The sequence below is a fragment of the Botrytis sinoallii genome (assembly GCF_014898435.1).
Source record: "Botrytis sinoallii strain Bc 23 chromosome Unknown BSIN_034, whole genome shotgun sequence".
NCBI classification, from domain to species: Eukaryota; Fungi; Ascomycota; class Leotiomycetes; order Helotiales; family Sclerotiniaceae; genus Botrytis; species Botrytis sinoallii.
The window spans coordinates 365,805-388,886 of NW_024066061.1; the positions used below are offsets into that span (position 1 = coordinate 365,805).

At 36.6% G+C, this 23,082-nt stretch overlaps 3 protein-coding genes across 3 annotated transcripts; 2 read left to right on the forward strand and 1 right to left on the reverse strand.

Annotated features, from left to right (window-relative positions):
• Nucleotides 1–6,021: 6,021 nt before the first annotated feature.
• On the forward strand, nucleotides 6,022–6,976 carry EAF02_011692 (uncharacterized protein; the record flags this gene model as incomplete). The annotated part of the gene is made up of 3 exons (XM_038907739.1): nucleotides 6,022–6,176; nucleotides 6,258–6,851; nucleotides 6,919–6,976. The coding sequence occupies 3 exons, from the start codon at nucleotides 6,022–6,024 to the stop codon at nucleotides 6,974–6,976; spliced, it is 807 nt and encodes a 268-aa protein (XP_038752556.1).
• Nucleotides 6,977–7,409: 433 nt separating this feature from the next.
• On the reverse strand, nucleotides 7,410–8,214 carry EAF02_011693 (uncharacterized protein; the record flags this gene model as incomplete). The annotated part of the gene is made up of 2 exons (XM_038907740.1): nucleotides 7,410–7,807; nucleotides 7,935–8,214. 2 exons carry the CDS (start codon nucleotides 8,212–8,214, stop codon nucleotides 7,410–7,412), a joined length of 678 nt encoding a protein of 225 aa, XP_038752557.1.
• A 960-nt stretch (nucleotides 8,215–9,174) lies between these two features.
• On the forward strand, nucleotides 9,175–13,530 carry EAF02_011694 (uncharacterized protein; the record flags this gene model as incomplete). Its single annotated transcript, XM_038907741.1, has 6 exons — nucleotides 9,175–9,237; nucleotides 9,297–9,480; nucleotides 9,539–10,307; nucleotides 10,362–11,876; nucleotides 11,929–12,171; nucleotides 12,225–13,530. The coding sequence occupies 6 exons, from the start codon at nucleotides 9,175–9,177 to the stop codon at nucleotides 13,528–13,530; spliced, it is 4,080 nt and encodes a 1,359-aa protein (XP_038752558.1).
• Between the last annotated feature and the right edge of the window lie 9,552 nt (nucleotides 13,531–23,082).

A 23,082-nucleotide genomic window follows, 5' to 3' on the forward strand; every position in this document is an offset into this window, starting at 1 on the left:
CTTTGCAGATTCACGATGTATTGTAGATATTTAGATGTGAAAAAATTGATGGTTGTAAGCTTAATAATTTTATAAACCAGAGTTGATTGAAATTGAAAGAGTGAAAGATTGAGAAAACGAGTAAAATCATGCGGGCCGTAGATTAAATACGTTTCATACATGAAAACCCTGACAGCTAGGCCGGCATCGGGATTGACCGTACTTGACCATATAAACTGTTTCGAAAGCTGGTGAGATGATATGTCTTATCATCTAACCTTCCTCGAATATTATATGCATTGGTGAATTGTCGTCGGATCTTTCCCAAAATCACATCTAATCGGAGATTCCTTCCTTTTTTCAATAATTCTGTTCCAATTCCCCTTTATTTCATGCTTGTATGAAACCTTTCATCTCCAACATCCTCAATCGTTGGCGCGGCGCACGCGCGTTTGACCCCACACATGGTGATAAAGTTCGTGACCGCTTCCTTCTTGTTCTCAATCCTCCAAGGACCATCCTCTGAATCGTGTGCCTGATGTCGTTTTCCTGATTCGTCCAATTGAGACAACCACAACTTTCCTACCCGGAAACCCCCTCATAACCTTCCTAAGCCGAGTGTGCAATCATGCGGTTCGATATTCTCGTGTTCGTTGGCTATCACCGCCTGATTAGATTTTCGATAATTTGGATCCTTATTGGTGAAGAATTTGCCTAGCGGGGGTTTCCAAGAAGGTTGTGGATCCACTAGATTGTTTATCTATTGGTCGTATATTAATTGGAAAAGATAAACACCCTCATCAAAAGTTACACAATGCAAACTTGATACCATCAAGATACGACGAGACAAGTATGAATAATAGACGAAAGTAATTGGTATGTTAAAAACATATCGACATCATCATGAATGAAACTGATCATCTACATACATCGTAATGATGTAGTGATGGACAAAGACGAAAGAGCTGAATGAACAAACCGACGCTATGATATGATCAACTCAAGAAAATAACAAATTCAATCGAGTATATTTACAAATCAATACAAATTCGTAATAGAAAATGCATCTCACCCTCGTCGATCAAGGATCCAGTAATGAAAAGAAAATGAAGTCCGAACTACGGAATGCCTTCAATTCTGCTGTAATCCCCTTCCTCAATCATCATCCACATCCATTTCACCAACCTCGGAATATTCTATTCAAAACCTCGAGCTCAAGGCCGATACTTCATGATTCTCTTGATTGGTTACCACTTGGACCAATCATATGTGAGAGTAGTGGATCATGCTCTTTTATCTTCATTCTCTTCTCTCTTTCTCACCAGGAAAGTGATCCAAAAACCAGAGAAAAACCACAAACTCTTCGGATCAAATTCGAGAACATTTAGCGAAGCGTATAAATAGTTATTGAAGGAAGAAGAGGAAATTCAACGAGAGGAAGTCGTTTTCTTATATTCGATTGTCTACTTGCTGAAATTTGACGCTAGTGGGTTACAGGGGCGATGATGTTTTTTCACGTGTGGTTATGGCGATGGTCGGAGTTCGCTTTAATTTTGGCCGATGCGTTCAGGGTGAGGATGAGGTTGGCTCGATGGTGGGTTTTAGTCTTTGACAGAAACAGATAAGACTATGAAGCTGTAAGTATACTTCAATCATTATCTAGAGACATAAGTATTTGCTGCACATGAACACGAATCTTCAGTCAATATTCAGTAAGCATTCGAAATTTGTCTAACATGTTACGAGAAGTTACTTGAACAGGTGCAAAACTCAACAATGTCGCCTTTCCCCTGCCTCTCAGCCAAAAGCGTGCTTTATTTCCTCCACAATTAGCATCATCAATGATTGGAAAGACATCCATCAAGTAGTTCTTACAAAAGCATGTAACATATCAAAGTTCCTCGTTGAATCAATTGAACTCGTCGCAAAGATCCAAACACTTACAAGATCTCACCATATCCCATCACATCCCATCACATCAACAAAGGCTGGCGAGAAATCCGTTCTTTCATATCATCCTCCTTAAACCTCTTCATCTTCATTCCCTCACCATGTTGATAAACCCCTAATGCCTTGTCTCTAGTTCCGGACTGAACCTGCATTGCCACATTTCTTGTATATGTTTCTCTCATTCTGTACGTCCCGCATATCTCGGAACGCTGATGTAGAACAGATAAACTTGTTGGTCTACCTGAAGAGAAAGGATAGGTCGTGGAGAGAATGGTGTTTCTGAGTGAGACACAGGAGTTGGGGTATTGGGAAATGATTCGACGAAGAGGTTCTGTAGCGATGGGAGAGCCGAGAATTGCGAGTTGGTCGAGTCCGGGCAGAGGTACTGGTGCCAGTTGTGTGGCAGGTTTAAGATGTCGTGGGCTTGATAGCACAGGTCCGTAAGCGATGGCATACGAAGTAAAAAGGGGTTAGTGGACAGGGCGAAGAGAGCCGTCTAGCCGACTAGTGTCAAGAATTGAATGAATTCAAGTGCGACGGTGGCTTCTGATGCATAACCCGCTGACACTAAACTTTCTTTAAAGCTTCTTTGACCCTTTGTTGTCAACAATATTCAATAAAAGAATATCAGATTCGAGGAAGGCAGAAGTAGTCAGACAAAAAATGACAAGGGTTGCGTTCTAGAGCTCTGGTCTATTCAGTGAATTAGTTTGTGTGAAGCTTTGGGCAATATGGAGCTGAAGAAAAACAGATGGGCTCAGTAGTTTTAGAACTTCGCCGAACATTGAGGCGTTATGATAACCTATTTACGGCATGAGCTGCCCATATTCTCTTGGTATAACAGTCATGAGTTACATACCGAAGTTCAACACAAGACCGTTCATATTGACGAGAACCAGCCCATACCTTACAGGTGCTAGATTTCAGCAATGGATGCTCGAGTTTCTCTGACTAGCTGAGAAAACAGATGGTAAATGCTGCCAGTACTGCAGTATCTTTTCTAATTATTTAAAATTACAAAAAGTGACGGAAACCTGGTCGAAGCGAAAGCTGTCAAGATGCGAACGGTTAAGCCCAGAAGTTGATAAAAAAAACATACAAGAGCCTGGAGACTTCTTGGATTTATGAAAATATGCAAGCTGAAAGCACCTGAGAATGATAAACCAGAATGAGAGATCTGGTATATGTGAGATTGCTCTCCCATAGATATTGGTAGTGTCATCCTATGTAAAGTTTCCCATATCTGCTTATTGTTCTTCCGATATTTCCCATAAATCTTCTTGCGAATCGTAGTTTAAGTTTAATTTATGATACCATGCAATGAGCTGCGGAGAAATTCGCAACTGCCCAATGAGGAACAGAAGAGAGGCACCGACAGCATACACAAAGCCTCGAAGGATCAAATTGCGTCAGGTTTGCGACAAATGTTGAGCAACCTTGACCGTATACAGGGTAAGAATATGCGATGCCCGAAGACTTCCTTACACTGCAGATTTTTGAAGCAAGATTGACAAGCAGAACTCCTTGAGTTTGCATGCATTTGGAAGTCACCGCCCAATCAAATATCGTAAGCACCATACAAATGGAACTCGGATAAAATCAAACCACAGCTGTGGTATCGTGGTGAAGTACAAAAGTTTTCTGCATATTTGAATGCTGGAACACTATCTATTGAGGAATAGCGATAGAGTTTAAAATCGCATTTAACCTTATTGCCTTCATGTGATGTGTGGAAGCCTAAAAAATCCGATTAAAGTCTCCGTGAGACTTGAAGAGGTACCAAACCCCATTTTGTCAAACAAATAGAAAACTTGTATTTAAACTCAAATTTGGATCCACATGTTGAAGAAGTGGGAAGAACTTCATTCTTTACTGAAGTAAGAAAGTTGACATCGAAGGGATCTGGAGAATTTGAAGAATTTGAAGAACCAATGGTAGATGCAGAACTAAACTGATATACGGTTTGAAACACTTTCATGTCAGACTTGCAGAGAGATTTTTATCCAGACTGAAAAGTTTATGTCGATGTCACACGAATGGGATTTCCTTTTCTTAGAGACTTGGAGTCTATCTCTATGTTCAGAATTTCCAACAACATCAAGGAAAACAAATTCCATGATGTTTGAAGCTTGAGGCTAGAAACGGTATCTAGCGATTGACACAAGCGTGAATTTGGGTCTCACAAATTTGGAATGGCTTTCTTGTGTGTTGTTTTCAGCTCGACCTTGGCACGCCCCCACGTATAACACAGTAAGGGGTTCTGGGGTATGGGGGCATGGGGGCCTGGGGGCTGTAGAAAGTTCATATTGTATTCCAAAATCTGAGTAAACTCTCCGAATCCATGAATATTATTGTTCTTTTGGCAGTTACCTTGGTAGAGCTACCAAGATGCTGTACAATATCAAAGAAGCGGAGCGTTTGTTGTCCATCTTCAGGTTACGCACCGGAAAATACCCACCCAAAAAACCATGCGCCCCCGATAATTTCTTTCTTTCAATCCAATAACCCAAATTTCAATAACCTTTAATTTCTAAATGACTGTCCTCACCGGCGCGAATAACTTCACCCGTCTTCCCGGACCTGCGACGGTCCGGATGCTGTCTTAGCCATAAATAGGATGGCTACTTTGGTGACTATCCCACATCTTGGTAACATTGACTCAAGGTCATGACTTCCTAATCAAGAAATTCAGAAATTACCAGTGATCACATCATCCGTCTTCTTTAAAGCCCAGATGCCTCCCGTTTCTGCCAAGAAGGCTACGATTCATGGAAAGTATACGTCGTTGTCCGAGATCTCACCGTCTTTTCTGATCTCAACGTTGTACCTTATCATCACAACGCAAAGGTGGAATGGAGTACGGAATGTGAGCAAATCAGTCCTTATCTAAAGATACATCATCTCCAAATTCCAAGACTAATGAAATCAATTTGTCCCCAGATAAATCATATTATCACAACTTGGCATCTTGGAGTCTTGGAATTCTGCGGCGTTGATGTACCAAAAATATACCCACTTTGGGCAGCAGTCAGATGGATTGATAAAGAGTGTTGACATACTTGTCATGTCTGCCTTCTCTTGATGGTACACATTCATTTCACCGTGTGCGATTGAAAAAGTCCAGACTTTGACCAAGATACTGTTGTGATACCTGCAACACCATATTGTCTTACTTTGCATTGCAGTAAGCAAAGCAGCACTTGCTGTAGAAATCCTAGTGGATTACGCGTCAGAAGTAGTCGATTCAAAGCGTTCAACTTTCTGTTATACTTTGCAATCAATCCTTATCAAAGTTTTCCTCAGTTACGACGATCAATACCAAAAGAACTCTTTCAAGACGTCCGAGGATCAAACGATTGAGCACTAAAGTCTCATATATGACGTTTGGAAAAGCAATGCCACGAAGGGAGACAGAAAGTAACAAACCTGCAATTCCATTTTCCGACGAAACCTTATTTTCACTTGGCATTTGACTTCGCCTCTCTTGGCCAGTAAAAAGCATCATGATATACACATGCGACAGCAACAACCCGGTGGACATTTCTCAGATACCACACAATTTCTAAGAAAGATCTTCGCCAAGATCCCATATCTGCGGCTCCCCAGATGATGGTTCCCTCGACATACACATAATCTCTTACCTTGATAGCAAAGGCCAAGGGGTCTAAACCTAGTCACTGTCCCCTTATTTTGCTATTTTATTCTGAACTTTGGGCTCGATTTCTAAGCATAAGGTTAATTACAGTTATGAGTACCGAAACCACCAAGCATTCTATCCCCATGTAAGTCTGGGCGAAAAGATATAGTAAGTTTGTATCACTACATTCAGCTTGATGTCCCAGTTATTCCGCAAGATAAGTTAAAGCGTCCCTCCAAGTCGGATGAGGCGTTCCTCTTTCATTCTCGTCAATATACTTGTACCCTCTCTGCGAGTAGATACCAACAAGTGACTTTTCCATTGTTGAGATAAATACTTTCGAGACAAGTTCTTTCCTCAAAGCTGGATTGTTACCATCTATTTGTGTTCAGTCGATTCCTGAGTAGTGTCCTGTGATATTTGGCATCTCATTTCCTCATCCTTTCGCCATCACGATGACTGGGAAATTCACACTCAAAGATCCGGCTCGTTGTGCCCACTATGCTCGATTCTTTCAGCATTTAACATTGAGCGAAGCTAATATCATATACTGGTCTTTATTTATATTCGTTCTTGTCTTGATGTGTATATCATCCATCCAACATCACAAGTAAGTAGTTGTCGCCATATGCTCACACTCTTCTCCACGTTCTCCACAATTTCCTGGACCTGTCAGTCTAACAGACCCCAGATCAAACAACCTGACCGAACTCCTGAAAAGTAACTCCAGTTCTCGCCAAATACGTCGCATTCGTCGTCGTCGTATTCACTACCTCTCGATAGTATCCCTTTGTTTCCTAATCGCTCTTATTTGTATCGTGCTCGAGGTGTTCGCCGCCTTCAACATCGAATACTGTGATGGCGAAGATTTAATTCAACTCTACTGGGGGTTTTGGTCAATTCTTCAAGTCGGTTCTCTCATCGCTATTCTAGGAGTCATGCTCCAATTCTGGATCGTTCTTGGGAACGTCCAAACACCAAGTTGGGCAGTGGCCCTAGGAACTCCGGTGTTGGTTTTCGCCGCGTTGGGGTACATCTTTAGACATATCGGGAAAAGCTGGAGAGGGAGAAAAGGCAGAAGTCAGGAAGAGGATACTGATATTGAGGTAGGTAAAGGTGGGGATGTTGAAAATGAGGAAGCGGAGAAGAGGGGCAGTTGGGCTGAGAGGTGGATTACTTGGGCACCTGAGGATCGAGAAATCCGAGACAGAAGAGAAGAAGATTTGAGTAAAGTGAGGACCATGAGGTCGGCTGAATGTTCGGACATGGAGTTTGCTAGTAGAGCGTAAGTACTATACCTTTATTTTGATTGGAATAATTCTAGAGGTTATCGATGTACTAACACGAAGCAGAACAACATTATACACACCAGGACAGCCAGGCGATGTCAGAAGGAGCTCGACGTTTTGAGCTATGGCTGGATGCTGGCGATTGATTGAAATATGTTAAATTATGTTTGATGATATGATACACACATGCTCAAGTGCTGAGCTCAGAACGAATGGATAAACGGATACCAAAGGGAATACAGAGTTCGTTAAAGTTTGGATTAAGAATTGGCGTTTAGAAAAAGATGGATTTTGGATTTCGATATGATATGAAGTGAAAGATTATGATGAAATGAGTATAACATGAGTATTGAATAGCTAAGCAATTGGAATTTTGAGCAGCATGGAACAGACACATACATTTAGATAGAAAATATCACTACAGCCCGCAATGAAGTTTAGTTAGTCCTGCTTGTTCCAACCAAAGATCTTGTTTTTCAAGGCTGATCATGTGAGCCCCAACTATCCGATCAATGTGTATAAATATATTACGCTTGAACTCATCTCATCCCTTCCTACATAACACAATTTTCTACGGCTGTTTCCATCCATAACTTCGTATACAATCTATGCGCAAACTCCACATGTGCCGGCATAGGTTTCTCGGTACTTTTCCCGGTCCCCTTAAAGAACACACTCTTCAGCTCGAAGACCGCCACTCCCTCATTTTTATCAACACTAGCCTTCATCTCGAAAAGTCCATCGCTATCCCTTACCCCGGTTACTAAAGGTGAGTCTCCGCAGCGGACGATAATTGAAGTGGGCGTTTTGGAAACTACTTCAAAATGGTCGGTTATTTGAGTTCCGACTTCATAAGTGGAGGAGAGAAGTTGCGAAGGTTCCCAGAGCTGGTGGGAGGTGGTGGTGGTGTTTTGGTATTTTTTAGAAAGGTAGGAACGTTGGTATGAATAACCTATGTTTTCCAATTAGATTAGCTTTAATCACACACTATTCCTATTTCCGTATCTCCTCCTCTCTCTCTTCCTTAGCCGCCAAGCAACCCCGGCAAGCTTTTCAAGAGTACAGTGAAAGGTACATACCCAAACCACCCCAAACTCCCGCACAAAAAGCCTCAACCAATTTTCCCTCCTTCTCCAGTAAATGCGGCTTTATCTTACTCAACGGTACTTTTCTTTGACATAAATCTTGCGTGGCAGGATTGCGATTGGGGTTTTGTCGCATGTAGGCTGCGCTTGAAAATATCGGATCCGAGGGGGAGACGGGGATGAATCTGGAATTGCGCGTCCAGAAGGCCCAGCCGGATGTGGCGCCTGCGGCTCCGAGGAGGGCGGTGGTGAAGGTACTGCGGATAAGTCCCATTTTGTTAGAGGTCCTTATAGTGGGAGGAGGAAAGAGAAGGAAGACTAATGGAGAAAAGTTCGAGAGAGAAATGTGATGTGGTGTGACGAAATGGTGGAGCAGTGCTATTGGTAAGCTTGCGGATAAGGCTTATCGAGCTTATCGACGTTTCCAGGGGTAGGTCTCGGCAGAATTGAAAGTTCTTGATTGCCGATCAAGAGACTGGTGGACAGTACCTACCTAGTCTATGACATAGGAGGGAGCGGTATTCAACTTATTCCCTCATCCGAATATTCTCTAACTTCGATTTGTACTTTCATACAGGTTTCATCCTTTCAATCTCTTCTGTTTTGCAATCTTCATGCCGTAGAAACAAATTGTTCAACTGCTCCTTTCTCTGCCAGATTGACGTGTTTCAATCATCAAAGTCCAATGTTTGGTTCAAGATTGATTTGATTCTCCACCTCCGATCTTTTGAGTGCTGCAGAAAACACTTTCCAGTTTAGGAACTTTGCAATACCCAATCGTTAATTCACAATGCAATTTCACTATCGTTTATCTTGCCCAGATGTTTGCCGAGGTTGGAGGCAGCAAATCAATCGATCTTCGAATGTTTTGTGGCCCATATGCATGATTGCTTCACTTGAACACCATCCCCATGTATACATTCCACGGCTTGCTCCACGCTGGATAATCTCCTGATCAGCAAGTGGCTGGTCAAGTCGCGGCAGGTTTTTCCCATGCATGATATATCGGCTTTATGGAAGTGTCACTTCCCTTATCGGCGACGTGTATCTCAAATATCTTACCAAGCCTATCTACCCCGCACATCACCGTGATAAGGGAGTGTAGCATGGAAGAGTACCAGTTCTATAGAAGTTGAGATTGTCTACCAAAACTTATTTAAAGTTCTCTGCCGAGTTCCTCTTCAAGCAAACATCTCAGGTGCTTCACCACAAGAAAGAAGAGCAAAACCTCAGTATGGGGGACGCAGTCATAATTCCAGACCAAACCAGAGGTTATCGCTTGGGTGTTGATGTTGGAGTACGTGAATCGATACTCAACAACTGCAAGTATATGCCGCAGCTGACAATTGGTTTTAGGGAACATTCACCGACGTGTGCGTTTTTACACCAGAGGGCGATACTATACGAACAAAGGTACCATCAACTGGTCAAGATCAAAGCATCGGTGTCAAAAATGGTATCATGCAAGTGCGAAGGAAATTGAAGGAATTGTATAACTGGGATGGACAATTCGATGGTATTCATCACGGCACTACTGTTGGTATGGGCTTATCACCTTTCTATGGCATTTGAACTAAACATTCTGATTCTCGAGTCAGGAACAAATGCAGTTCTTGAAGGCAAAGGAGCAAAGGCTGGATTGATTGTCACAGCAGGTCACAAAGACATTCTGGCTGTGCGGAGGTCTCAGATACCAGGTGGTCTGGGAGCTTGGATTAATTTTATGCCACCTGATCCTATAGTTCCTCTTGAATATACCGTGCAATGCAAAGGAACTATGGGTTGTGATGGTCAAATTGTTACACCAATCGATGAAGATTCACTTCGCAAAGATCTTAAACGCCTCAAGAAACGAAATCTTGAAGCAATCACAATTAGTCTGCTAAACTCTTACCAGAACGACATACATGAGAGGCAGGTGGCAGAGATTTCGAAGGAGATTCTCGGTCCTGGTGTTGAGATAATTTGTTCAAGTGATGTGTTATCAGAGATGGGAGAATATGAGCGTACTGTGACAGCAAGTGCCAACGCTATCGTTAAGCCAGTAGTCAAGAAGTACTTAGCTAACCTCCAAACCCTTCTTGCTGATGATAGCGAGACTATTCGAATCTTGAAAAGTGATGGCGGTCTTACCACATTAGACTTGGCTGGCGATCTACCTGTCAACATCCTAATGTCTGGACCAGCAGGGGGTGTCCGAGGCGTCGCAGATATTGTGGCTAAGAAAACTAAATATCGAAATCTGATAACATTAGATATGGGTGGCACTTCAACCGACTGCGCACTCATTTCCGATGGTACTCCTGCGATTCGAAGAGAGACGGCTATTGACAACTTGACAGTAAGAGCTCCATCGGTGGATGTCAGGTAAGTCTCATTTCGCCCATCTTGCCATGATGCCTTTTAGTTAACCATTATCAGAACTGTTGGTGCAGGTGGTGGATCAATAGCACAATACGTTGAATTGACATCTACAATGCGCGTAGGTCCAGAATCGTCTGGAGCAGATCCTGGGCCTGCTTGTTATGGGAAGGGCGGAAATAACGCGACTGTAACTGATGCAAATGTTGTACTTGGCTATCTCCCCGATAAACTTCTCGGTGGTGATTTTCCACTAGACATTGCAGCTGCAAGGATTGCGGTCGAAAACGTTGCCAAGCAGATGGGATTATCGATAGATGAAACCGCTCAAGGGATTTATAACTTGGTTAACGAAAAGATGTACAACGCTTTACACAACGTTTCAGTTGAACAAGGTTATAATCCCGAAGACTTTTCACTCGTTGCATTCGGAGGAGCCGGTCCTCTGCATGCGAATGCAGTAGGAAAATTACTCGGAGCTTGGCCAGTTATTGTTCCACCCGCTCCAGGTGTTTTATGTGCACAGGGCGATGCTACGACAAAGTTGAGCCATGAACAGTCTATTTCTTACATCAAACTTCTTAGGGATGCCAAACAAAGTGATATCTTCGATGCTCTATCTGAACTAAGGACAAGGTGCCAAGATGTAGTTCTTAGCGCATTAAGTCAGTCAACCCCTCTGAAAGTCGAGTACGAAGCAGATCTCAGATACAAAGGCCAGGCTTTGACAATGTCTATCCCATTTCTCGCAAATGATTTTGGACTTGATTCATCGAACTTCATCAAAGCGATCAAAGAACGATTCCACGCAGCTCACGAACAGCAATATAGCTTCTGTCTTCCCGATTTCGAATTGGAAATGATGCGAATTGGTGTAATTGTTACAGATGATTCTACGGACGTGGAACTTAATTCTATCGAAATTGCTCCTCATGATAGCATCCACACACCTCCACATGATGCTATCATTAGTCGGAAAATGATTAGCACCGATGGAATAACAATGGAAGCGATATTTTGGGAAAGATCCAAGATTACGAAAGCTGGATATAAGGTTCAAGGACCTTGTGTGGTGTCCGAAATGGATTCCAATACTCTCATACTTCCAGGCTTTTATGGCGAAATCGATTCTTTTGGAAATATCCTTATATTTCCAGACAAGGATACAAAGTTAACGTCTGATATCGCCCATCATGATTGGGAAAGTGCCCAAGACCTCGTTCAAAAGTCACCATTGATTCCGACTTTGATCTCCTCTTCATTGCAGTCAATTAGGAATGAAATGGATACGCTTATGCTAAGATGTAGTATGTCACCTGCCATTCGAGATCAACAAGATGAATTTAATGTCATCACGAACAAAAAGGGACAGATGTTAGTGGGTCAATTTGGTAGCTTTATTACTCAGTTCCTGCAATCATGGAAAGGAACTGTTGAAGAGGGTGATGTTTTCGTCACAAATGATGTTTATGAAACTAGTGGTGCTATAAGTCATCTCAATGATGTGATTGTACTTCTTCCAATCCATTACAAAGGGGATCTCGTGGGCTGGGCGGCAAACTTTGGACATATGACGTATGTTATTTCTCGCTCTCCCAGGTACCATGAACTAATTGTTGATTAATAGTGATGTTGGAGGAACGGTACCAGGAAGTATGTCTATTAACTCCACCTCTGTCTTCGAAGATGGGATTCAGATACCCACCGTAAAACTTTACTCTCAAGGAATATACAATGCAGCAATGGTCGAGGTATTTTGTCGAAATTCTCGTCAACCGGATTGGTTTCGTAGCGATTTGACAGCCCTTGTAGCTGCTTGTAGAACGGCAGCTACTAGAGTCTGCGAGCTGAACGAACGATTCGGTCCTAAGTAAGTGATGTAAATCACAACTTTACAGCAGGATAACTGATTTCTATATCTAGTGTATATAGTGCCTCTTGCGACGAACTTCTCGCACGAAATCGCTCAGGTATTATGAAACTCATTGAGACTCAGATCGGTGACGAGGAAAGCATATTCACTGATTTCATCGACGATGATGGTCAAGGTGTTGGACCTTATGCAATCACCTGTTCCATGAAAAAGACGAATGGAAAACTGGTATTCGACTTCAATGGTACTTCTCCGCAAGCCGAAACAGCTATTAATTTCTATCTCTCAGTTACTATGTTCAAGATGTTTGTCGGGTACTACTTACTAGCAGTATTCGATCCATATTGTGTCGTCAATGATGGATTTCATGACATGCTTGAAGTTATTATACCCGAAGGATCTATACTTCGTCCCGTACGCCCAGCACCTGTCAGCTGTCGAACTCATCTTATGGGCCGCACAATGGATATCATCCAAGCTCTCATGGGTCAGCGGTCGCCTCAATATAGTGCTGCTGCTGGATTTTCAGATTCTCCACATTTCTTTTACTCCGGTTTCAAGCCTAATGGTGAATGGTATCAACTCTACCAAATTGGCTTTGGAGGTGTTCCAGCCCGTCCCATTGGCGATGGTCCAGATTGTCATTGCTTGTTTCCAGCTATCAAATCTGTGCCCGCTGAGGCTATTGAGCTTAACTTTCCATTGCGAATCGAAGCAAATGAATCACTTGCCGATACTGGAGGCGCAGGATTCCATCGCGGTGGTAACGCACAAAGAACCTTGTACCGATTTTTGGCGAAAGGAGAATTTAGTCTTCATGATGATAGATGGTTCACAAAACCGTGGGGAATTAACGGAGGGAAACCAGGCATGAGATCTTGGAAGAAACTGCATTCGGTGAATGGAGAGGAAAAAATGTTGCAAAGTAAATGTGATCATGTCAAGGTGGTTCCCGGAGATTTGTTAGAATGGGTTACCTGGGGAGGTGGAGGGCTGGGTGATCCATTCACGAGACCGGCTGAGAAAGTTGCGTTGGAGGTTGAGAGGAAGTTGGTTACAATCGATGGGGCCAAAAGAAATTATGGAGTGGTAGTTAATGAGGATGATTTCTCGGTCGATAGGGAGGGAACAGAAATACTGAGAAAAAAGATGAAGAAATCGAATGAGGGAGAAGGAGTAGTTTACAATAAAGGTGGTACTTTGGATGAATTGAGAGAAAGATGCGAGGAGGAGACAGGATTGAAAGCTCCTGTTCCACAATGGGAAAATGATCCATACGGACCACATACAGGACTAAAGTATGTGCAAGAGTGGTTCAAGGAGAAGAGGGAAATTAGAGGTTGGAATTTACAGTGACAAATCTAGGCGAATTGTCTCTAAATTCGTTATAATGATTTCAACTCTTCTCAAATATATTGACTAACTATCCACGTCTGCAGCCTGTGTATCGACTTGTTTTAGATCTCCACGTGCGAATTGGAGATGAGCCCCCACTATCTCCTTGCAAATATCCATTTCATATCCATAACCCCCACCGGATAAATCGCTGCAACTCATATTGATTTGCTTATTTTTTTTAGTAATGTATATTTGCTCTGCCACTGCTCTTGCATCAACAAGTAATTAGTGATAAGCGTTTGTGGTTTAGTGGTAAAATCCATCGTTGCCATCAATCTCCAGTTCCTTCCTGGAATCTGAATTGAACAACCTCGATGGGCCCCGGGTTCGATTCCCGGCGAACGCATTCTTCTTTTGCTTTTGGAACGGATTCTCCTTATGGATTCGTCGCTTTGTTGTCGATTTTTGAAGTTGTGCTTGCTGGGTGGTTGTTTAGAGCTGATTTGATAGGCGAAAATCTTGGTGTTGAACTTTTGTTGAAATACCGAGAGACGCTTTGACCCCTTTTCTTTGTAATTGCTTTTAGGAGAATTAAACCTCTGGTTACCAGCTGTGTGAATGCGTTTGCACTCTTCTACTTTCACTTGCGGCGGGGATAACGTATTAAGCATAATTTTTGTTGTCAATATGAGATGAGCTACGAACAATGACAGTTTCGTCATTTAGTTGCTGTTATGTAACCGATATCCCTACATCGTGCACGTCCCTGTATTGTGCATGCTTTTTTAGCTTTCAAAAACATCAATATTACTATCTAAATATCGCGACAATATGTCTTCAGAAAGCTATATGGAGCTTGTGTTAGATTATATTAAAGGCTAAGAATATTCTAAATATATTTAGATAGTTTATTTATATAAAGTCAATTATATTATGCTTTTAAAACGGTATAAAAACAAAACCACCTTTTGCAAGATAGGTTATGCTAATATATATCAATATCTTTTATTAGAATAGGAGGAGGCTTTATTAGATTAGATTAACAAGTTAATATAAAGATCTATATTTTCTATAAATATTATAATTAGGAATTTAGTAGAAGAGATAAGAGGGTATTCTATAGGAAAGAACTAAATAGCTAACTTTATCAAACAATATAAAAGTTATATTCAAAGTCTGTCACGGATCGCACCCAATCGTAGCTGCGATCGCTCACGTGCGCGCTTGCGCACGTGCATGATCACATGTACATAGCTAGTATATAGAAGTGCTCTACAAACACTTTGCTCCCGATTCTGTAATTATAGATTCTAAGAATAAATTGTACCCTGCTCTTGTAATTCTTTTAAGGTAAAGTATTATATTATCTACAACTCATTATATAATTGTATGGTCATTTAATAACCGATTAAATAATACCTTATAATTATAATATTTTCTTGAATATATCGAGGACATTCGATATTACTTATAGAAAAAGAACTGATTTCGAATAAATCTACTCAACGGAAGATAACAAATTCTTAATATATAAAGTTATAAGTATTGTTATCATATTCGATCTATTTATTTTAAAAAGACTTTATTGCTTTCCTTCTCTTGTTGGCCGAATGCTTTCAGTTGATAACAATTAATCTTAACGGAGCAATAATTATAGTTCTTATAGTTCTAATATAAATATTGGTAGATATGGAAAGAATAAACAGTCTGGAAATAACTTCTCGATTGAGGTATTAATTCTTGAGGGTAGTATATTGATATACACTTTCCCGTTATAGGAAGAATAAGTGCCGATTCTTAAAGATTTTGAGGATTTGTAAAACAAAATTGTAAAACTCAAAAACGAATTGCTATAATATAATCTTAATATTACTTATCCATTTCAATCTTCAAGATACCGATAACAATATTATGCAGATTTCCTTGTAAATTGTGAAGTCCGGACTTCTAATATTCTAGTCGATTCTATTGAAAGAGTATCTCTTATTATTGGAAAAAGAAAGAATAAAAAAAACCTTTATTCGCGAAGTCAGTCTTCATGATGATCTTTTTCGAATACCGATAGCAGACTTCTCTCAAACTCGATTGCTTTGCCAAGTAATCTATAAATTCATTAAATATCTTACTCTTGTTTACCTATTACTGCAATAAAGCATCTGTACATTCCGAAATCTATCAATCTTTTATTTAAACTTAAAGATGGTATAAAGCCGAAAGCAAGTCTCTAGCAATTATTGGTTATTGAATGACTTGAACTTTACAAAAATTCGCTTATTTCGAAAGTACAATGGTGATTTTATGTAGTAGATCAAACAAAAGGAAAGGTATAAGAATATATATTCTTGTTATACATTCAAGTCCCCTATTTGATAGGATAGCAATTAATCAATCAGCTCATAGCTATTTACAAGAACCCGATTAAAGCCGATTATATACAAACTGAGTATGAACACTAGATTATACCTAATAACATTTAACAAGAAAACTTCCTAGTATGGTATCACAGATTTAGATTATTAGTTATATAGGCAAAAGTCACCAATTCGATAACTCTCCTTTGTGATCTAAAAAGAAAAATATCCGATTTCCTTCAATAAGCTATTGACCTTTACATCAACAAATACTATATTGTTAAGGATCTGGCTACCAAGCTTATTAAAATTAATAAACTCAAAGTTACGCTTCGAGAATATAATTATTATAGAATGATTAAAGAAATACTTTTTAGAAAGCCATCTAGTAATATCGATTTGTTAACTATCTCTAGAAACACTTTCCGCTTATTGAGTAATTCAAATCTATCTACTCAGTTTCATACCTAATATTCTTCTTGTACTTCTACTAGCTATACAAAAACCTTTAAGTCAAACAATATTCCATCTTTAGAAAACAATTTCAATTGTAATACTACCATTTCTGTATTAAGAGTAAATTGCAATTTTATGCTATATATAGATAATGTAAACACTATAATCGAGATTTAAGAGATTAAAAAAAACAAAGAGTTCTACAATATAGAAAAGAATATCAAAAAGAATGTAAACTAAGAAATATAAGCGAAAACTATCGAGTTCGTTTGTATTACTGAAGATTAACATTTAAATTAATACATTTAGATAGAAGTTCCCTTCTAAATACGATTCGGGATATAAGATTCCTCGATTTGACAAAACTAATGAAAAGTAATTCTATAAATCTATTATATATACTTTCGAAGAACGGATATTTATATAATACTCAATCTCTTATAGATTCTGGAGTGAATAGCTTTGCTTTTATTGATAAGATATTTCTTTTATTATTATTCCCTATATTCAAATCCTGTTTCATACTACTTGAACTACTGATTGAAGTCAAAAGCTATAATAGTGTATAAGGTAAAGCTATCACTCATTTCATATTTTTTAATTTCACAATTGATGCTTGACAACAGTCTTATTTGTTATTTTTCATTACCGATTTAGGTTTACATAATGTAATTCTAGATTACAAATAATTGATAAAGACTTGAGTTAAAGTTGATTATTTTAACCGATATCTCAAATAGCCTTCCGAATATCCTTTTACTGTTTCCTTATCAAAAAATATACTTTTAACTAGAGACAGTCTTTAACAACCCAGAATCAATCACTTGAAACAAAAAGATGCTAATAATCGAAATATTCAATTAAAAGAGATATACCATCGACTTGATAATAAACAACTAATTATAGCACTGATTATATCTAAAATACTTATTATCCCTCCCTAAAAAACTAATACAATAATCTCAGATATAATTGAAGTTTAGGTTTTAGTCAATCTGAAGAAAAAATCTATTCTTGATTAAATCTCTATTCAGTTTATTTACAAATCCCTTTTGCTTTATATCTCCAATATATTCGATATTTATATATTCAAATTGATTCAATTTTAATTTATTTATAAAAGAAACAAGGATTATAAGATCTTTATAATTATATATATAGAAATTGATAATATTATTTCAATTTATAAATCTAGTTAAGATAATAACTATCGAATCTCAATTGCAATTATTGCTTTAAATAATTCTAAATCAGAAACTATTGCTGCTCTCAATTGCATTATTATAGATATCGAGATGGAATCTTCGATCCCTAAAGTTTATCAGTAATATTATCAAGCATTCTCTAAATGCAAGTCCAATATCCTATCTTTCTTTCAGTTATATAATTATAAGATTATACTTGAAGGAGAAGGTGAAAAAGCTCTCAAATACAATCCCCTATATAAGATATTACTCAAACAGCTTGAGGTTATTAAAGAATATATTATAGAAAATCTTGTTAAAGGATTTATAGAATCCAGTTAAACATTATTTATAATGTTGATTCTCTTTGTGAGAAAGCTGAATGGAAGTTTAAGGTTCTATATAGACTTTCAACTACTTAATTCTTTAATATGTAAAGATAGATACCCTTTACCTCTTATTAACGAGATATTTATATAACTTGCTAATATAAAAATGTATACCAAATTAGATATTCGATAAGCATTCCATCACATCCATATAGATCTAATTTCCGAAGAATATACTATTTTTCGTATTTGATATGATTTCTATAAATACAAAGTTTTATCTTTTGGATTAATAAATGGCTCTGCAATTTATTAATAATATATAAATAATATTCTATTTGATTATTTAAATAACTTCTGTATTACTTATCTCAATAATATTTTTATATATTCTGAAAACGAAGATGAATATAAGAAATATATCAAACATGTTTTCGAATAATTTAAGTCCACTAGTCTTTAGGTAAATTTTAAGAAGTATAAATTCAATATCAAATATATAAAGTATTTAAGTTTTATTATTTTTACAGACAATGTATAAATCGATCCAGAAAAGATTGAAGTGATTGTTACTTGGACTTACTCTATTACCATAAAGGGTATCCAATTGTTCTTAGATTTTTGTAACTTTTACTATCAATTCATCAAGAATTACAGTATAATAATAAAATCTTTTTATGAACTTACAAAAGCAAATGTCAAATTCCATTTTAATGAAATCTATCAAATTGTATTTGATATATTCAAAGATAGACTTATCTCTGCTCCTCTCCTATAGCATTATGATTATACACTACTCTGTATACTAGAAACCAATATATCCGATGGTATAGTTGCTAGTATACTATCTCAAAAGTATAGTGATGAATGGTTACTAGTTATTTATTTTTCGAAAATGATAATTATTGTTAAGCTGAACTATAAAGTTTATAATAAAGAAATGCTTGTAATTATCAAATCCCTAGACTACTAGAAAGCCGAATTTGTCAAATCTCTACATCAGATCAAAGTATATACTGATTATAAAATACTTGAGTACTTTATATCAATTAAACAGCTGAATATTCAATAAATATATTAAACAAAACTACTCACCAATTATAATTTTATTATTATATATTATACTGAAAAGAATAATCCATTCGTAGATGTGCTTATATACTGCACTGATAAGTTGGATCAATAGAATAGTATTAAAAAAAAGAATCATTTTTAACAGCTTATAAAAGATAATCAGATAGATATAAAGATTATACACAAATCTTTGTAACAAGATCTGGATGTAATCGCAAATATCGATATATATGCAATCACATTGCTTTTCGATATCGTAAATTGTATTATTGAAGCAAATAGATTCTATTCGAGTTTAAAAACTCTATATATTTAGATTATCAAATTGTATAAACATTTTACGCTTAAGAAAGAACTCTTGCTTTATAATAATCGACTTTATATATTGGATACCGAAAATCTGTAAACCTATCTGATTTGCGAAGTTCACGATTCAGTTTCTATTATATATTCTGATATCAAAAAGATCTATATTCTCTTAGCCAATCAATATTATTGAAAGAATATAAACGATACAATCAATCAATATATATAGAATTGTTACAAATGCAAACGCAGCTCTGTATCAAGAGATTGTATTTCTGGTCTCCTCCATTCACTTCCAATCTCTATACAAATATAGCAATATATCATTATGGATTACTATAGTTTCAATAAGGATAAATACGGTTATAACAATGTATTCATTATTATCAACTAATTGATCAAACAAGCTATTTCGATATTCTATTATAAATTAATCGATTCAAGAGATCAGGCCCGCTTATATCTATATTATATATACAGATACTATAATATCCCAAAAACTATAATCTCTAATTGTGATCTTCAATTTATATCCAAATTCTGATAAGAATTCAATAATATCTTAGGAATGCAAATCAAGTTATCTACTACTCACTATTCGCAAACTAATAGTTAAACTGAGATTTATAATCAATATCTCTAATAATGCTTATAACTCTTTATAAGCTATTATCAAGATAATTAATTTGAATTTCTATTAATAATGAATTACACTCAACTTATATTTCCCTATAAATTATTAGGTAATCAAATCTTATACAAGACCTTGTATAACTACCTACCCTACAATCCCTGAAATTGGAAACTCGACTTCATTATATCTATCAACAATTTGAATATAATCGATACTAGAGAGTATACCAAACACAATAAATTAGTATTTGATTGAACAAAAGAAAATATCTTGTATATACAAAAAAAGATATCTCAATTAATTAATTTGTATTGCTGCTTAGTCGACTTTGATGTAGGAAACTATATATGGCTTAGTATAAGGGACTTTTCGATATAATGACTATCCAAGAAACTAGATTATTTTATTTAAGGAAGATTCAAGATTATTGATTGGATCAGAGATTCTTTTTGATTGGATTTATTGTCTACTATAAAAATCCATTTTATATTTCCACCTAACAAGCTCTATAAAGTGGTAAACGATTTACTTTCTGGATAAATCCTTGAACTACTGTTTCTAATAAATATCACCAATAATATCGAATAGGAAGTAAAGCGTATTCTAGCTGTAAAGAAAGTATATCAACAGCTTAAGTACAGAGTATTATGGCTGAACGCTGATAACAATCTTATCTGGTACCCTGTTTCTAACTTAAAAACTATTCTATACCATCTCTATGACTTTTATTTATAAAATCTCACTTTGCCAGGACCCTCTGTGCACCTACCGGAATGGATTCGTTTTTATAAAAATAAAAAGAATAATTATAATTTCATAGATAATAATTAATATATGAATGAAAAAGATAAAAAGAATTTCTTTAATTTATTATTATAATAAAGAAAATCCTAATTATATAAAAAACTGAAAGCAATTGAACAAAAATGAAATATCAATAAAAAAAGTCTTTTCCCCTATCCGACAAACTTAAATCAAACCAGAAAGAAAGTCTCTACGGGTATTAACGGTTACAATTAGGCAAGATATAATAGTAAAGATTGGATGGTTTAAATCGAAATATTAGTTGAGTTTCTAGTTAATAGCGATAATAAGTATATATAGGATAATCACAAGCTGAAAGACAAGATAATTCTTAGTTGTAGTATGCACGATAATAAGATCGAGCTGGCGTTTAGTCGCATCCAACTATTTGTAAGCTGCTGAAAGCTTTGTTTTATTTAAATTATAATGAGCTAGTGTTGTTACTCTAATTCGTCTTTCTATACTGCAACTTCTGTTATGCGATGCTTTGTGGTTTTTCGAGTAAGGGTAAGAGAAAGTATTTCTTTCGAAATATAACTTTTTAACTCCTTTTGTATATCAAGCTATTTTAAGAGTTAACTTTACTAAAAGCTAACAAAAATTATAATTTATTTTTGCTATATTACTATACTCAGTAATAGTCGATCGGTATTGGAGAAACATTTTACGCGTATCCCTATTAAACAAGCGCTTATATTTATACTTATCAGCCAGACAAAACAGATAGTAAGATTGATCAGACAATTATCCAGAAAGTTGATAGCAGATGCTATCTCCCTTGCTGGAAATATAATTATATATGTAGCCAGTACAAATCCAGCTATCCTTTTAAACGTATTGTTTCTATTGTGATATTATCTTTTTTAATGATCTTTTATTTAGAGATTCCTATTTATCGATATCAATAAAGTCAACACTTCTATGACAGGGTATATCGAATTTGTGATCAGGTTGATTTTGATGCAAAGCCTCCAGAATGTTTTTTTTAACTATCTCACTATTATTTTCGAGATTACGAAAATAATATACTGCTATAATTAACTTGTCAGTGAACTTTTTTTGTAATTGTTAATATGATCGATTAAGAAATTATATTCTTTTTCCGAATTCTATTTCAGAAGATAATAAAACAAATATATCCAATAAGTATATTAAAGATTAATCTTATTCTCAGGTATATTGCCTTTGGTATCTATAATCGCATTTGTTAGACAAGCTAATTACAAGCCAGAGATATCAAAAAAAAGTCTTATTTACATACATCTTTGTTGTTCAACTTATCTTCCTTATTATCCTTTTCCTTGCTGATAGGATTACTGCTACTCCTATTGCGGCTCGACTCCTTCTCTTTTTCAACAGAATGCTTGCCTTGTATAACAGAAAAGGCAAACATTCTTTTTATTATAAACTATAAAGAAATATATCAGTAAAACAAATACAAAAGAAAAATAAACAATTTATTACTATATACACATCCTTTTATTACTTTAGCTACACTGATAACAACTTACTCTTGCTATTGTGTTTTCTTGATAGTATGAAAGGCATATTGATTATTGATTAAGGAATACAAAGAAAATAAGTAATCAAAAAAGATTTGAAAGAAAGAGGGAAATTTGAGTAATCTATATACTTCAAAGGCTTTGTGTTGTTGTTAGACTATAGAACGGTTTTCTTTATTTTCTATACACCTTCCTGTTACAAAAAAAGCAAAATTTGTATATACACCCGTTTATTACATTATGCTATAATATAAACAACAATGCCTTATTAGGATTGCTGATGTATTTACGGATTAGATAATTATAAAGCTTGAGGGCAAGCTTTTTCGAAAGGGAGAATAGTATTATGGATTATACCCAATTGTAACTGCGATTGCTCACATACATGCTTGCACACATACACAATTACGTATATATAGCTAATATATAGGAGCACTCTATAAGTACTTTGCTTCTGATTCTATAGTTATAGATTCTAAGGATAAATTGTACCCTGCTCTCGCAGTTCTTCTAAGGCAAAGTGTTACAAAGTCGGTATCTTTGTTGTATTGATAATTTGTATATCAAGGCTGATAATGTGGATATATTTGAATACTTTTATAATCTTATTAGTATTATTTTATATTATTGTTGATTTATATTATTTAAAAAAGTTTTTATTAATCTTTTTCTTTTATCCATTTAATTAGCAAAAGCAATCATAAAATATAATATTATATTGAAAAATATATATAATTGGAACGAGAAGGGGTTCCTAATCGGTTTTGGGAGAACTATAAAAAGAATAATAAATTGTCACGGAATTCACCGTATAGTGTAACCCTACGGTATTAATCCTAGTACTCCTCCGGAGTACTCATTCTCATGATTACTAAAACTATTTCACTCAGTTCATTTGTGTACCCTATATACCTAATTAGGCGACTCCAT